Here is an 18,486-nt window from a genome sequence, read left to right on the forward strand (position 1 = left end):
GTATACCCCTCTGCCTAGGTTTTAGTTAATTCCAGATGTAGTCAAGTTGACGACCAAGAATAGCAGCCACCGTGATCTTTCTTGCCTCTCTTCTGTGGTGTTCTCTGAGTTATTGATGTAGAAGCTGTGTTGCAGTTGTATCCATTGATATTGGAGTACCCATGATCTTTTGATGAGTTACAGTTCCTGTACTGGCTTCCTTTTGCTGTATCGAGAAGGTTCTTTGGTGCGGGGCAGTTTATTGGTGGGTTTTTCCTATTAAGGATACACCTCAAGAGACTTCTGCACTGCCACAGAAGAAATCACTTCCTCATCTTTTGTCCTACAAGTTGAACTACAGTGTTGCTTGCTGCCTGGTACCAATAGTAACATTTATTCATGGTCCTGCTGGGTCTTAATGGTACCCTGTGTGTCTAGAGCCATTTAAGTACCCTTTCAGCTTCTTGTTCCTCTTGTTTCTGTAGCAGGCAATCTCTTGCTTTTGGACAAAAGGGGAGTTTCCTGTCTATCTTCAAGCTAACAGCTCTTTGGTTGATATCAAATGATGCAGATGCAGAGCCCAAGGCAGTATTTTTTTTTTCTCCTTCTCTTCTGGTCTAGAGGCTCTTTTCTGTCTTCTCTCAGTTATAATGGATCTTGGCTTCTGCCCTGGTTTTGATGCATTTGCTGGTCCCTATCCCAGTGCCCATCAGATTAAGTCTTTTGATTTATGCAAGAAAAAGATCAAAACAAGCAAGCTGGGCTCGTTGCTTTCCAGTTGAAGATTACCACTTACTGACCTGTTTCACCACAAGTAAAAGTCCTCTTGTTCCCCTGCCTTGTTCCTAGATTTTGTTGTTGGAAACAATTTTGATTGAGCACAAACTTTACTTTCCCACACCAACAAGCTAGAACACACTTGGCCTTTGACTTGGCTTTACATTTTAGTTGATTTCTTCATACCTACCTTGGTTGTCACTACATCTCTGCCTTTTCAGTTTAGTTTCAACTCTTCTCTCCGCCTCCCCTTCTCGCTATCAGTTTTTGAGAAAGGGTTTTGTTGTTGTTGTTGTTGTCATTTTGCTTTGTTTGTGTTTCAGACTGCCTTCAAACTCCCAAATCCCCTTGGCTAAAATCCAGTATTAGGATTGCAGGCTTATACCACCATATCTATCCCTCCTTTTATGTATTTTCTTAAATGTTTTAAGCTGGAGAAAGAAGGCCTTTAGTGTTAGGCTCAACTATTGATTTTGTGATTTAAACAAAGTCACACAATTTACAAAGAGCCCATCCTTTTTTTTTTCTTTTAAAGAAGTTAATAAATCTGCTTTATGAAATAGAATTATTATCAAGTTTATTGTAAAATTTGAAGAAAAGAGCTTGGCATGTGAAAGGTCAATTTTAGGCTTCTTTGTGAAGTGCTACGCTTTTAAAAAATATTCATTCTTAATTTAGATTTAGAAATACTGAGAAATGCCATGCTGACTTGATGAGATGTTTCAGTGGGTAGAAAGGGCTACCAAACCTGCTGGTGTGAGTTTAGTAATCTAGAAGCCACATGACGGAAGGAGATAGCCAACACTAGCAGACTGTCTTTTGACTTTCATATTTGCATTGTGGCATTCATGTGTTGGCTATGTCTGTTTGTCTGTCTGCCACTCTCTCTCAGTAAATGAATTTAAAAAAATGTAAAAAGCGATGTTGACAGATGTATCTTAATTACTTCCTTTATATTCAACAGTAAATATTCTTTTTAAACTATTATTTTTCAGTTCCTGCTTCAAATTATCTTTATAAAAATGTAAACACATAAATTGGAACTGTTATTTTTATTAAGAATTTTAGAATAATGAAGTAAACACTGATTTTAACATGATAGTTTTGAGCACATTAAGATTTGTGAATGTTTAAAGCAAAAACATTAACACTATTAATGTACCCATGAAAGACATATTTCAGTCTACATGTATTTAGAAATAAAATATTCTTATGTATGTAGAATGATCTGTTATCTTGTGATACTTAATAAGTTCTTTTTACACCTTCTAGGACAGTGGTGACTATCCCCTTACCATGCCTGGCCCTCAGTGGAAAAAGTTCCGTTCCAATTTTTGTGAATTTATTGGAGTCCTGATTCGGCAATGTCAGTATAGCATAATTTATGATGAATATATGATGGACACCGTAATCTCCCTTTTGACTGGTTTATCAGATTCCCAGGTCAGAGCTTTTAGGCATACAAGTACCCTTGCTGGTAAGTAACCAATGTCTTCTTTGCTTTTCATTGAGTTTGCCAAATTTTGTTTTATTGTAACCAAACTTTTCTTTGATCTAAGGTTAATTTAGTTTTTACTTGGAATTTATCTACATAGTTAATTTTCGTACTTGGTATTTGACAGCCTTAAGAATAAAAATTGAAAATAGCTGTCTAATATCTATAAATGTCTGTTGATTTTCTTTTATCTGTGTTTTCCAGCCTTTTGTTTTTAATATACTGAATAACAAAGGCTGTTTTCATGCCTATATACAAATGTGCTTTGAACATATCCCCCCATTATACCCAAGCCAAAGAAATTTTAAGAGGCCATTGTGCCATGTGCTTTGGTAAAACACAAGTAATAATAGCTGTTAGGGTTGTTTTTGTTTGTTTGTTTGTTTTTAGACAAGGTCTCACTGTGTAACTATGGCTTACCTGGATCTTCGTATGTAGACCAGGCTGGCCTCCTATTCATAGTGATCTACCTGCCTCAGCTTCCCAATTGCTGGGAGTAAAGGCCTGGGGCCCTTCCCCATCAATCACTTAGAGCCTGATCTTAACTGAGGCTCTCTCTTCTGAGGTAACTTTAGCTTGTATCAAGTTGACATAAAACTATACTGTATGGTCTTTCACTCTGCATAATGTCTGGCTGTGGGTCTCTTTATTTGTTCCTGTCTGCTGCAAAAGGAAGCTTCTCTAATGATGGCTAAGCAAGGCACTGATCTTTCAGTATAGCAGAATGTCATTAGGAGTCATTTATTGTTATGTAATCTTTTTAGAACAGTATTTGTTTTACCCTAGCTCCCTGATCTACCTAGTCTCATGTTCTTGATTTCCCAATAAGTGTGGAGTATGGGTTCCAGCTTGTGGAATGGGCTTTAAATGAAAGCAGATATTTGTAGTTGGATTTTTTGGGAGCTGCCAGCTCACAAATGACACAGAGACTTACTATTAACTATGAAAGCTTGGCCATTAGCTTAGACTTGTCCCACTAGCTCTTATAATGTAAATTAACCTGCTTTTATTAATCTCCCTTTTACCTTGTGGCCTTTTGCTTTTCTTTCTTTCTGTATGTCTGACTCCTCCATGTCTTATTGGCATCTCCATACCTTAATTTTTCTCCTCCTCCTTTGTCTCCCTGTCCAGAAGTTCCACCTATATCTCCTACCTAGCTATCGGCTGTTCAGCCTTTTATTACACTAATCACAGCAATATACCTTCACATAGTGTACAAAAATCCTACAACAGATATTGGTTGGTTACTCCCACAAGCTTTGTGCCACCATTGCACTAGCATATGTTGCAGGCAGGACACCATGGTAAATCAAAGGGTTTGTGGTTGGCTTGCAGTTTATGTTTCTTATGTGTGTTCAGAGTATCATCCTGTACCAAAGACATTGTCACATAGGGATGACGGCTTTAGACAGGCACTGGTTCGACTCCTCCTCATTCGTTGAGTTTTGTAGGTGTTGTCTTCAACAACAGGGCCTCCCCATCAGTTTGTTAAGAGCAACCTATAGTCTTGGCAACAGCCTCAGTTGTTTGGGGGTTCCTATGGGAACCCTTTGGTTAACATTTCAATTAGTTGTAATCCAGTCCTTGTACTGGAAGCTTTATTTGGTGACAAGAGATGTCCAGTTTGGGCTCTGCCTTCCTCGTTATTTGGTGATTTCATTTAGATCGCCTTCATATATGTCTGTACTTTAGAAATTGTTTACAGCACTAGGATTCCATACTACCCCTCAAATGGCCCTTAATTTTAACTGTCTCTCCATGTATTCTCTCCCTTGTCCCCCTCTTCTCTCCCTCTCTCCACTTGATCCTCCCCATCAATGCATAATTGTCTATTCTGTTTCCCCTTTTTTAGGGGAACCTATCTGACATGTTCCCCTCCCCCCATCCATTATACCTCACCTTGGTTGTAGCTTGGTTATCATTAACTTAACAGCCAATATCCACATATAAACAAATACACACTGTAGTTGTTACTTTGAGTCTAGGTTACATCACTCAGGATGATTTTTTTCCATTTACCTGTGAATTTCATATTTTATATTTTTAACTTCTAATACTCCATTGTATAAATATATCACATCTTCCTTATCCATTCATCTGTTGAGAAACATCTAGGTTGTTTCCAATTTCTGTCTGTTGCATCCTTTGGTTATGTGCCTATAGGTCAATTCCCATCTTTTTGAGGAATTGCACACTGATTTCAATAGTAGCTGTACAAGTTTGTAGTCCCACAATGGATGGGTATTTCCCTTACTCCACATCCTCACCAACATGAGCCAGAACTTGTTTTATTGATTTTAGCCATTCTGATAAGTGTGAGGCGAAATCTCAAAATAGTTTTGATTTTCATTTCCTTGATGACTAGCGATGTTGAACCTTTCTTCAAGTGTTTCTCAGCCATTTGCATTTCCTCTATTGAGAATTCTCTATTTATATCTATACCCCATTTTTTAATTGGGTCCTTTTCTTGGTATATAGTTTTTGAGTTCTTTATATATTTTGGATATTAGACCTCTAACATGTTGATAAAAAATTTAAAAAAAGCCGGGCGGTGGTGGCGCACGCCTTTAATCCCAGCACTCGGGAGGCAGAGCCAGGCGGATCTCTGTGAGTTCGAGGCCAGCCTGGGCTACCAAGTGAGTCCCAGGAAAGGCGCAAAGCTACACAGAGAAACCCTGTCTCGAAAAACCAAAAAAAAAAAGAAAAAAAAAATTTTAAAAAAAGTTGGTAAAAAATATTTTCCCATTTTGTAGCCTGCTATTTTGTACAAATGACAGTGCCCTTTGCCTTACAAGAACTTTTCAGTTTCATGAGATCCCATTTATTATTTGTTGATCTTCGTGCCTATACTAACAGTGTTTTGTTCAGAAAGTCTTATCCTTTTTCAGTGGGTTCAAGACTATTCCCCACTTTCTCTTCTATCAGGTTTAGTATATCTGGTTTTAGGTTGAGGTCTTTGATCTACTTGGAATTAAGTTTTACATGGTGATGAGTATGTGGGTCTATTTGAGATTGTTCTACATACAGCCATTCTGTTTAACCAACAACATTTGTTAAAAGATGCTATTTTCCCATTGTGTATTTTTGGCTTTATCAAAAATCAGGTGTCCATAAGTGTGTACATTTATGTCTGGGTCTTTAATTTGATTCCATTGACCAAAATGTCTGGTTTTGTGCTAATACTATACCATTTTTATTACGATAGCTCTATAGTATAGCTTGAAATTAGGAATGGTGATACCTTCAGCAGTTTTTTGTTTTTTGTTTTAATTTTTCAGGATTGCTTTAGCTATTCTGGTTTTTGTTTGTGTTTTCATAGAAATTTTTAAAATTTCAAATTCTGTGAAGAATTGTCTTAGAATTTTGATGGGGATTGTATTTAACCTGGAGATTACTTTGGTAGGGTGCTAATTTTAATATATTAATCCTACAGATCCATGAGCATGGGAGATCTTTCCGTCTTCTGATACCTTCTTCAATTTCTTTCTTCAAAGTATTTCACTTGCTTAGTTAGTGTTACTCCAAGATATTTTATATTATTTGAGTCTCTTTCTTAGTCCATTTGTCATTTGTATATAAGAAGGCTACTGGATTTTGTGAGTTAATTTTCTATCTAGCTACTTTGATGAAAGTGTTCGTCAGCTGTAGGAGTTCCCTACTAGAATTTTTAGGGTCATTTATGTATACTATCATATCATCTGCAAATAAAGATACTTTGACTTCTTCCTTTTCAATTTGTATCCCCTTGAATTTTTTTAGTTGTTTTATTGCTCTAGCTAAGTATACTCAATATAGTACTTGAAATAAATATGGAGAGAGCAGACAATATTGTCTTATTTCTGATTTTGGTGGCATTGTTTGAGTTTCTCTCAATATAAGTTGATGTTGGCTTTGGACTTGCTGTATATTGCCTTTATTATGTTTCCCTATGTCCCTTGTACCCTTAATCTGTCCAAGGATTTTTATCATGAAAGTGTGTTGGATTTTGTCATGTCTTTTCTGAATCTAATGAGATGATTGTGTGTATTTTCTTTCGCTTTGTTTATATGGTACATTACATTTATTGATTTTCATATATTGACCCATCCTTTCATCTCTGGGATGAAGCCTACTTGATCATGGTAGATGATCTTTTTGATGTGTTCTTCGGTTTGGTTTGCAAATATTTTATTGATAATTTTTGCATCTATGATCATAAGGGAAAATGGTTTATAATTCTCTTTCATTGTTGGATCCTTATATGGTTTATGTATGAGGGCACCTGTAGCCTCAAAAAAACAAATTGAGCAATGTTCCTTATATTTCAATTTTGTAGAATAATTTGAGGATATTAGCTTTCACTCTTTTTTGAAAATTTGATAGAATTATGCTCTAAAACAATCTGGCTCTGGGCCTTTTTGGTTGAAAGACTTCTCATGACTGCTTCTCTTTCACTAGGTGTTATAGGTCTGTTTAAATTTTTTATCAGATTTCCATTTAACTTTTGTAAGTGGTATTTATTAAAAAAAATTATCCGTTTCTTTTAAATTTTCCAAATGGGTAGAATATGTGTTTTTGAAGTACATCCGTAAGAGTCTATGAACTCCTCATTCTCCATTGGTATATGCCCCCTTTCATCTCTAATTTTGTTAATTTGGATATTCTCTCTCCACCTCTTAGTTAATTTGGTTGAGGGTTTGTCAATCTTAGTGATTTTTCTCAAGGAACCAAACTCTTTGTTTCACTGATTCATTGTTTTGTTTGTGTCTATCATATTGATTTCTGCCCTGAGTTTGATTATTTCTTACCATCTATTCCTTTTGGGTGAGTTTCTTATTTTAGTTCTAGAGCTTTCAGGTATACTGTTTAGTTACTAATATGAGATCTCTCCAATTTTATATATAGGTTCTTAACTATAATCTGTCTCTTAGGGCCACCTTCATTGTGTCCTATTAGTTTTGGTATGGTGTATATTCATTTTTATTCAATTCTAAAAAGTCTTTAATTTCTTTCTGATCCATTTTTTGTTCCATTGTGAGTAGTTCTGTTTCCATGACTTTTCAAACTTTCTATTGTTTCTGTTGTTGATATCCAGTTTCAATCCATGGTGGACAGACAGGATGCAAGGTGTTATTTCAATTTTCTCATATCTGTTGAGACTTGCTTTGTGTTCTTGTATGTGGTCATTTTGGAGAAAATTCCATGAGGTGCAGAGAAGGTGGTACATTCTTTTGTGTTCAGGTGAAATGTTCTGTAAATATCTGTTACGTCCATTTGGTTTATAACATTAGTTAGCTCCAACATTTCTCTGTTCAGTTTTTGTGTGGATGACCTGTCTATTGGTGAGATGGGTTAGGATCAAAATGTGATTTAAGCTGTAGTAGTGTTTCCTTGGTGAACTTGGGAACCCCTGTGTTTGGTTCATATATATTTAAATTTTTCAGTGTAGGATTGCTTTAATTTGGTTTTATCACAGAGTGTCTTATTTTCTCCATGTATTGTGATTGAAAGTTTTGCTGGGTGTAATATTCTGCACTGGTTGGCATCTGTGGTCTGGTAAATTCTGTGAATATCTGCCTATCCCCTTCTGGCTTTTAGAGTCTCCATTGAGAAGTCAGGTATTTTTCTAATAGGTTTGTCTTTATATGTTGTATTTTTCCCTTGTAGCTTTTAATATTCTTTCTTTGTTCTGTACATTTACTGTTTTGATCATTATGTGCCAAGGAGACTTTTTTTCTCTTCTATATATTTGATGTTCTGTATAGTTCTTATACCTTGATAGGCATCTCCTTCTTTAGGTTAGAGAAATTTTCTTCATAATTTTGTTGAAAATATTTTCTGTGCCTTTGACCTGGGTTTCTTCTCCTTCCTTTATTCATCTGATTCTTGGATTTGATCTTTTCATAATGTCCTAAATTTCCTGAATGTTTTATGCTTTGATTTTTTTTTAAAGATTTAACATTTTATTTGTTCAAGAAAAGGTTCATTTCCTCTACCATGTCTTCAATGCCTGTAATTCTTCCATCTCTTGTATTCTGTTGATGGAGTTTGTCTTCAACATTTCTGTTCAAATTCCAAATTTTTTGTTTCCTAATTTATCTCAGTTTGACTTTTTTGTTGATTTTGTTTCCACTTTTAGGTCTTGAACTGTTTTATTCATTTCCTTGCACTGTTTATGTTTTCAAAGATTTCTTTAAGGGATTTTTTTTTTCTCATTTTCTCCTTAAGAACCTGTATTATGTTCATAAAGGCTATTTTAAGGTCTCGTGCTTCAGTTATATTGGAGTACTCAGGGCCTTCTGTGGTCGGGTTGCTGGGCTCTAGTGTAGACATATTGTCCTGGCTGTTACTGTTTTTTTCTTTGGTATTAAGGCATCTGGGTTTGGGAAGATTATAATTATAGGTGCTAATATACAGTCTTGTCTTAGTTAGGTGGGTGTTTGCTGTTTTCTTGGTTTCTGTTTCCCTCTCTGGTTCTTGCGGAGAGTATGATAGCTGTGTGCTGCCTCAGGAAATTCCTGGGATTCTGATAGGTGTGGTTACTAATGGTTCCAGGTAAAATTTGTTTATGTGTATTGGAAGCTAACACTTAGGAATGGGGATGGGCTAACAGAGGTGGGCTATGGGGAGCCCCACATGAGGGAAGCAAGCAGGGTGTTCCACCAAGATCTGCTTAGTTTCCTTGGAATGGGGCCAGGATGAAGAAAGACTACAACAGGTAGTCTTCTATAAAGTTGGGGATGAGATTGCATAGAATTTGGAGAAGGAGAGAGAGGGCTGAAGATCTGCAGTTACCCTTTTGTTTCCCTGGCTGGAGTAGCCTGTGGGTTCCCAGGGGATACCTGCTAGAAATAGCGGGCCTGGGATAAAGCAGAGTGAGGGCAAGGAATTTTGAAGGATAAGGTCTGTGTGATCCACTGGAAATGGGGGTGGGGGTAAGGGAAGCTGTATTAGGTGGTTTGCTGCAGAGCTGTGAATAAGACTTGGGGATTGGATTTGGAGAAGAGGAACTAGATGAAGATCTGCAGTTAGCCAGCTTGCTTCCCTGGCCAGAATTGCCTTTTATTAGTTACATTTGAATAATGGAAAGATATTAGGTATTGAAAATTAGAATGTATTGAACATTGTTTTTATTCCAAGTTCTAAAGGGTAGACTCTATTCAGTGATTCTTCAATAATATATCTGTAATTACCATATTTCTATACTAAATACTCACTTCTCCAAAGCTCAGTTGTATAAAATTTCAGATAATGGCCACCTCCTTTGAACAAATAGCTTTCTCAGAACTTAATTCTAGTTGGGTAGTAATTATCCATTTTAATGGTATATATGAGAAGCATAGAATAAAAAGTAATCATTTTTATTCACTTTACAAGACACATCTTGGGGACTAGGTAAGATGGGCAGGAGTATTTAATCTTCTGTTTCAAAGACTATGTGCTTGGCCAGTTACAAGCCAGTTATGGCCAGATATGATTATCAATGTTGGAATAAAATGATCTCTGACCTTGCTTATGTCTTAGCTGAGAAGAAAGACAATCAGGTTAGTTATTTCCAGGGTAAACATATGAGTTCCATAGCATCTCAAGTTTCCTGAGTGATTTTTATCAGTAGCACTTTTTGTCTGTCTTCCAAATATCCAAAACTTTTCTTATGAATTAAATTGTGTCTCTGTTGTCAGTCTTTTATGTCTTATGTCTTACATTCAATGTATAGTACTATTACATTTCTATAAGGTTTTCATTTCTAGAAAGCACTTCACAGTTCTTCGATTCTAGAAGTCTCACAGTTACATGTATTCTTTTTCTGTTGGAAATAAACACTGTTTTTGGAAGGCTTTTTATTAAGTTGAAATAGACTTTTAGCAGTTATGTATTATATATCTCTCTCAGTTATCTTTATTTAACCATACTACCATGTTAGATACATTTTAGTAAAGGAGATTCATATTTCAGAATAGTTTTTATTTATTTTTAACCTTAAGATATTTGTGCCTTGGTTTGTACTTTAAGTAGCTATCTCAGTTGGACATTATCAAAACATAGTTTGGTTCTCACTACGTTCCCTTAAACTGAAATGTAATTATTGAATGATTCTGGGTTCCTCAGAGGAAAATAACTTATTCTAGCTATAGTTACCATGCTTTTTCTAACCCTTGATTTGTTGTAAATGTTCTCTGTTCATCATCCTGGGATGTTTATGTAGTAATATATTTGTGATTTAGGACTATACTTATTTTGTGGATTCATTGAAGATGAAAATCATTTCTCCTACAACATAACATGGCTTTCCCATTTGTAGTCTACAAGTTTACCATAAGGTTTTATTTCCATATATACTCATATAATTAAAAGTATTATCAATATCCTTCTCATAAAAATCCAAATTGCCCCATTTCCAAATATAGTTTTGTCAGACTTCAGCTGTGTCCTTTTAAGGCCGGTAGCCACCTAATCACGTTGTTTTTAATGCTTGTGGGACTTAGTATTCTTTAGGTCTCCACAACATTCTTTGCCCTTTGATATCCAATAGTCAGGCCAGACCTAGGAGAAATACCTTGAATAACAAAGTAAAAGAAAAGAATATGTACTTCCAATTTATAGTTCCTAGAGTCAACATTCCCACTTACAAAGGGAGAAATAGGGGAATAGAAAGGAGAGATCAGACCAAAGAAAAACTGAAAGCAAATAAGGCGTACATTACATTCTAGAGCTAGAGCTCCATGTCCAGGTTCCAGAGTCTACTCTAGCAGAATTCGTGTTCCAGCGACAAGGTTGAAAGTTGTATGTTAACTGCTGCTTTTCTGGGCTGATTTTGAACATTGCCTGCAGCTTCTCTTGGCAAGTTTGCTCTAGCTTCTGGATTCTCCAGTGAAGCTTCTGCTTCAGTGTAAACAAACATCTTCATGCTTATCTCTGTCAGGACTACTTGCAAAGACTTGGGCCTTGCAACTTTGCTACTTAACTTGCCAGGCTTTCCTTTGAAATTTCAGTGGAAGTCTTCATGATCTCATAATAGTGGTGTTTCACATGCCTATAAATCCATTTTTACCAGGACAGGGTCTGTTGCCATTTTCTGGGCTTACCTGAACCATGGGTTTATCAGCTACCCAGAACCTTGTGAACTGAGCAAAGGGAGTTGACTCCCTGGGAAACAGTTCTCTAGACCTGTCCTAGAAATAGTCAGAGCTATTTCTTTTCCAAATGATTCTTCCCTGGAGTGCTTTGAAAACAGCTTTATTCCTTCTCTGAGCCCTAATGCCCTTCCTGATTACTGGGATACTCTGAGGCATTCTTGTCCTGGCTTGGCACTTGGCCTCTTGTTGCCAGTGGTAACCTCACCATCTTTGGCAATGCCTTTTCTTGCAGTTCTTTTCTGGCCAACAAATTGCAGGTTTTTCCAATATTTTCTTCTGTGCTTATTTTTGAAGTCTTATTTTCACTCTACATTTTCCTAAAATCACCCAGTAATACTTGTACTTCTGCCAGAATGCTAAGGTGCCTTGACATTTTTTCATCACCTTTTAAGCTTCACCTATCCTGCAGTCTTGGGTCAGAAACAAAATGCAGCAAAATTCTTCTATGCTCAAACCATAATGGCCTATAATTCAGTTCCCAATAGATTCTGCATCTTCATCTGAAACCTTATCAACATAGTGTTCACAATTTTAACAGCATTCTGTCTGCTCTGAGCTTGTGCCAGAATTGCCTGTTCTGCCTATTTATAACATTCTAGGCTCTCTCTATCCTGTTCTATGATAATTTTACAAACTAGTTCCTAAGGCCTCTCACATAAATAGGTATACAGAATCAGCAGAGTTCTCGTGATCTTAGCGTTAATTCTATGTGTCAGTCAACTTCCCATTGCTATAGCAAAGTACCCAAGCTAATCAGACTGTAAAGGTAAAGGCTTATTTGGAACTGCAGTTTTATAGGCTCCAGTTCATGATAGATTGGTTCTGTAGGGTTGAGCTACTAGTAGCACATATGAGAGAAGCTTGTGGCACTAACTAAAAGTGTAGACCACGAAGCCAGGCTTCAAAAGAGACTAGGCCTCGTGATTGCTTTAAGGCACACTGCCAATGACTACTAGGCTACTTGCTGAAGATTTGAACATCTCCAGAGAGCAGCAGCACTTATGCCTTTGCCTCTGATGTTCAACATCTCAACCATAGCATATATCTTCTGTCTTGTCTTTACTAGGATGTAAAAATCATTGGTACAACTGTTTGGCTTTATTCTGGTTTTTGTTTGTTTGTAAATAGGGCATAGAACATTATTCACTGTCTGTTGTATCCATAGATTAAATAGGGAGCACCACACAAGCATCTCTGGAACTGTCTAGTAAAAACAGGTTTTAAGTTAACAATCTGTCATTTCCTAGTGATTTTACAAAATGCGGTAAAATGAATTTCAAGAAAATGAAATATATTATTAATGTCATTTTATTATGGCATTCAACAGACATGGATTGAAGTGACTATGGGGTTGGTATTAATTTCAAAGCACATTCTGCTTTTTAATAATATGCTTAATTTTAGTCAAAAGGACAAAAAGTTATGAACTTTTTCTTAAAATAAGCTTAACCATAAAACTTATTGTCATAACTTGTTTGCATATGGCATTCTGAATACCACTGTGGAGGTACATGTTCATTATTCTGTAATAACACTTAAAGTTTAAAAGGTGAAAGAATCTTCTCTTTGACATAGGGGTTACTTGAAAGCCTCTGTCACATTTTTTAAAGCTGAATTCTATTAGTAACAATATCAAAACTAAAATAATATTGGTCAGTATAAATAATTTCAGTGTGCTCAATATAACAGCGTAAGACCTATGTTATACTTATCATGTAAAATTGGAAGTCAGTGAACAATTCTTGTTTGGGTTGAATAATTAATTGTATGAGTTGAGAAATACTTTAAAGAACAAACACTACTATACTACATCTGGTAATGCCTGGAGAGAATGTGTTAGTCATTTTGTAGTTTTTGTTTGTTTTATTATTTTTATTATTGTTTATCTGGGCAGGAAGAAGGTCATGGTAATGATAGACTTTGGGATCTGAGATCATGAGGAGTTAGTTACAGCTGAAAGAACATGTCATTAAATTTGGGGAAAGCTGTGTCTTGTCTTCTACTTATTTCCAGCCAAAATTAGTTTGAATGACTCTCAACTCTTTCATTTTCAAGTCATTTTGTTTTATAAATGTAGATGTTTGTTTTGTGCTCGAACAAGCTGATAAACTGATACCTTTGTATATTTGGAGAGCTTGAATGCCCTAGATATGTCTGACCCTTTAGCTTTCCTTTCCCATACACATTATTTTGAAAATACTTTACTGTCACACTATAGGCAATATTCCACTGATTTCCATACAACTATAAAATAACTAGCTTGTAGTTTGAAGCACAGTAACAGTCAAAATATTTTATCTTAGAAACATTAAATGAATTTATAAGTAGTCATTAGCTTAAATTTGTTTTCAGTGTTTTTGTTTTATATTTTTGTTTAAGGGCTACAGCAGTCACTGTTAACTTGTAGCTGGCTTAAATGTAGAAAGAACTTTTTCTGTACTGAGTGTGCATAGGTAGGCAAATATACCATTTTGTATATGTTTTATATGTGTGTATGTATATAATTTTTTGTTTGTTTGTTTTGTTTTTTGAGACAGTGTTTCTCTGTGTAACCACCCTTGCTGTCCTGGAACTCGCTCTGTAGACCAGGCTGGCCTTGAACTCACAGAGATCTGCCTGCCTCTACTTCCCAAGTGCTGAGATTAAAGGCATGCACCACCACCCACCACCACTATATATATATATATATATTCTTTAAAATCATTCTTATTTTTAGTATTATGGTATGCTTGAAAGTAAGTGTGCTTTTTCTGGGTTTGGATGTTGTACCACTCTTAGGTGAGCAGTGCAGGGATAAACCTTTTTTTGTGTGTAAAGTCCATATGGTAATTATATATTTTAGGGACTTCTGATTCACCTAAGTAAAGATACAAAGGAAGCAGTTGTAACACACATGTAGTAGTGGGAAGATGGGTTACACACAGTTAATTTGTGGATGTAGGCAAGGCATTGGTGTTACTTCCTTCCGTCTTCTGTCCTGGTAGCCCAGATAGGACTTTAAAACTCTTTATTATTTTATGTGTATAAATGTTTGCCAGTATATATGTCAGTGCACTATGTGTGTGCCTAGTGTCCACACAGGCCAGAGGAGGCTATCAGATCCCATTGACCTGGAAATACAGACAGTTCTGAGCTACCATGTGGATGCTGGGAATCAAACTCAGATTCTCTAGAAGTGCAGCCAGTACTCTAAACCACTGAGCCATCTCTCCAGCTCCTTGGATAAGACTCTGAAGCGGACGGTTTTAACAAATCATGTTATTCTTTGCTAAAATAGAGGAAGTTATTTTGCAACTAAGAAGATGAATTTATTTTTGTCAGTTATCATTTTTTTATTTTAAATTATTCCTGGGTTGTAAAACTGCTTTTTCTTTCTTCTGTTGCTTTAACTTTTGATCTTCTGCCTAAAAAATTATTTCATAGATGAATATTGTAATTGTCCTTTATTTTGTAGCCATGAAGCTGATGACTGCTCTGGTGAATGTTGCCTTAAACCTCAGTATTCATCAGGATAATACACAGAGGCAATATGAAGCTGAGAGAAATAAGATGATTGGGAAGAGAGCCAATGAAAGGTTGGAGTTATTACTTCAGAAACGCAAAGAGGTAAGTTTTATGGTAACTTGATCTTTTATGGTTTGTAAATATTTAGAAAATATAATAGTTTCTACTAGTTTTGTGAAAAGAATGTTTTAAAATTGGCTATGGTGGCTCAAATCTGTAATCCTGGTACTTGGGAAGGTCAGGCAGGAGAGTCAATTCAAGACCAACCTTGGCGATATAGTGAGTTTGAGGCTAGGAGTACATGAGACCTTTGGTATGTGGATGGAGGGTGGAAAATAAATATCTATCTTACATTTTTAACATTTAGTTTTAGTTGAATTATTTAATCTTAAAGTTCTGTAAACAAAACTAGAATATTCATCAGTGATTAAGTGAACCATATGCAAATTTATTTTAGTAAAAGATTATCAGAACTTCGGAAAGTCAGTTATCATGTTGCAAGCTCAGAAAGTACACTAAATAGTAAATGCCATTTGGAAGAAAGCAAGTGTGTATTTATAGGAAAAAGCCTCAGTCGGTGTTTTAGTTGATACATCCCTCTAAGTAAGATTGGTGTCTTTCCCTTCTTCCCTTTCAGTGCAAGGGAATCTAATCCAAGGAGTTTATTTAATAAGCAATCACTCTATCTCTGAGTGTTTCTAGCTCTTACTTTAGGTTTGACAATCTAATTTTTGTAGAGGTGATCAAATGGTTTTTAAATTAGATACTTCATCGTATTTTCAAGTATACTGATTTTTATTTTATAGGTATGAGTGTTGCTGTCTATGCACCACATGCACAGAGTTCTCATACAGGCCAGAAGAGGGTGGTGGATTCCCAGATACTGGATTAACAAATCAGTGGGAACCACCATGTGGGCTCAGTGAATCAAACTTGAGTACTTTGGAAGAACACCCAGTGCTCTTAAAGACCAAGCCATCTCTTTAGGCTAAATTGTCTTTTTTTGTTTTTTGGTAGAAAACCATTTGTTTGTTTGTTTTTTAACCTATTAGAAATAAAATTTGTGGTTTTTCAGTCTTTTAATACAAAAAGTTACATTTTCATAAAGCAATTGCATATATATAAGCATAATAAGATTTAACAAACAATAAAAAGCAAAAATTTTAAAAAATGAAATTATTGCCTGTACTAAAACTTCTTAAACTCTTTTCACTCATGACCCATTTTCACCCTAGAACTTTTTACATTGTGGCAGTATATAGGTTTATAAAATAGATGTACAGATTAAACACCCAGTAATGATTAGTATACCATAAAGAAATTTGTTTTAATTATTTTGTTTGTTTTTTATGATACATTGACAAAACCAGATTTGTACTAAGGAAATTTGTGTGCTTATTTATTTTTACATAAACTAAATCTATGAATGTGGAAATGCTGAGTTAGAATGCTGCTTATTGCACAACCATGAGGACCTGAGTTCAGGTTTCCAGCACCTACGTGAAAAAGCTGGACTTAGTAGCACTGTACTGTAATCCTAGCACCAAGGAGCTAGAGACAGGATGATCCCTGTGGCTTGTTGCTCATCTAGTCCAGCTAAATGTGTGATTCAGGTTCAATAAGAGACCTTGTCTGGAAAAAAAAAAAATGGTAGTGACATGATTGAGTAATACAGGATAACAAGGCCCCCACATGCATATACACAAATGATATCATTTACCCACATATTTCACACACACATGCATAAACATGTACAAACACTAAAAGAACTGAATCTAGGCTGAATACTTGAAACTGCAAAGCATGAGCATCTTCAGAGTCTTTTAGAGTTTATCACTATTTTGATTTTGTGATTGTCATTATTAGAATGTAGCTATACATAAAGACATAGTACAGAACAGCAGATGTGTTTGGAACTATTTCAGAAAATATGGGAGATTCTGTCTGCATCTCAAGCCAAAATTCATGAAACAAGTGTTTGTTTGTTGGTTTGTTTTTCCAAGACAAGGTCTTCATTATCTAACTGGCTGTTCTGGAACTCACCATGTAGTTCAGGCTATCTTCAAACTCACAGAGACCTGCCTGCCTCTGCCTCCCAAGTGCTAGGATTAAAGGTGTGCACCACTATGCATGGCTTCTTGAAAGTTTTTTAAGAGACCCAAGTCTATATCTCACTAATCTGATACATGCTGAGAAATAACACTAGGGAACTATTAAAAGTATCTGTTTTTCATAATCATGCCATTATGTGTCTGTAAGAAACATCAGTCATTATATGTATAGTAAAAACATTGCTAAGGTGTTTGAGGCAGGATTCTTTGGCATTATGTGGCATGATGGTATGTGTGTTGAAAATTGGGATATTTTATGTTCAGAAGAAAGTCCCATGATAAAGGTTGGGCAAGAACTGCCAGAAACACCTTGGATTCATTACATGTTTGATTTTTAATTTGTTTTTGATCTTTGAATTTTTAAAAGCCTTTTACTGTTGCCAACAATTTCATGCAAATTCAATTATGCAGTCCTGCATGGGATTGTGACCAGCAGTTGAAAAATCTAGGAGTTGTGTTGGACTGTAGTGTACTAATATTGCTTGACAGAACTATTACAACAAACTCAGTTGCTTCAAAGAAATTTATTATCTAATAGTTTGAGACGTGTGTTTTTCAGATTTTTCATCTTATTAAAAGCACCTCAGAGAAACATTTGATTTGTTTAAAACTCATAGTTTAGGAAAGTCGAATCCTCTGTATTGGATTTGTGCCAAGGCACAGTATCATGAAAGCAGGAGCATGCAGCCATGCTTTTCAAGTCTTTCTGCTCTGGCTTTTGCTCCTGTTTCTCATTGTAAACCTAGCTGAAAGAATTCAGCCATAACCACACACCAGTCTGAATGGCTGTCTTTAGTTTTCTTATCCAGATTAGTTAGTTATTGTATAATCCTTATATCCTCCTTTTACAAAGTCTCAAAGTATAAAGTGTTGACAGATTCTTTGCCAAACTGTACTGTGAATAAATGACCTCTTGGTTCATTTCCATGGATACTTCTTATTCTAATCTGAAACTCAGGAACACAGGTGCACAGCTTCCCCCTTCCCATCCCCGCAATTATATTTTGGCATTTTCATCTTCAAATATCTTACCAGAATATTGCAACACTCTCTGTTTATAGCATGCTTAGACTTTACTAATCTACATCCTTAAACTTTTCCATATTCATGGTCAAACAGTAATAAAAATGACCTCTCCCTTCTGGTACCAGTTTTCTGTTTGGAATTTTTATTACTATTTATTTCAGAGAAATACCTTAAAGGAAGAAAGATTTGCCTCTGGATTTGAAGGTTTCAGTCCAAGGTTGGCAAAATCCATTGATTTGCTCGTGGTACTGCCCAGGAAGCAGAGAGAAATTGTATGAAGGCACAGCCTTTCAAACTCCTTACTCTTGATGACCGACTTTATCTGTTATATTCCACCTTCTGTTCAGATTTTGAATTTGTCAATGGGTGAAACCATTGATTAAGTCAGAGCCCTTACAATCTAACCCTCCCTGGAAGTATTCTTACAGTCACATCTATATATCTTCTTTACTAAAATCAAAAGTGGCTCTCAATTCAA

General features: G+C 35.8%; 1 protein-coding gene across 3 annotated transcripts in view; it reads left to right on the top strand.

Moving 5' to 3' along the window:
* The window catches only part of Stag1 (stromal antigen 1), a 333,420-nt gene that overhangs the window by 163,182 nt on the left and 151,752 nt on the right, over positions 1–18,486 (top strand). For 2 of the 3 annotated variants that reach the window (XM_028869949.2, XM_028869951.2), the window contains 2 exons: positions 2,029–2,233; positions 14,822–14,973. In XM_028869949.2, the coding sequence (XP_028725782.1) occupies positions 2,029–2,233; positions 14,822–14,973 (357 nt within the window). Of the gene's footprint in view, positions 1–2,028; positions 2,234–14,821; positions 14,974–18,486 lie in introns of those variants that run through there. The other variant, XM_028869952.2, reaches the window with a different exon arrangement.

Source organism: Peromyscus leucopus, chromosome 7, assembly GCF_004664715.2.
Source record: "Peromyscus leucopus breed LL Stock chromosome 7, UCI_PerLeu_2.1, whole genome shotgun sequence".
Lineage (NCBI taxonomy): Eukaryota > Metazoa > Chordata > Mammalia > Rodentia > Cricetidae > Peromyscus > Peromyscus leucopus.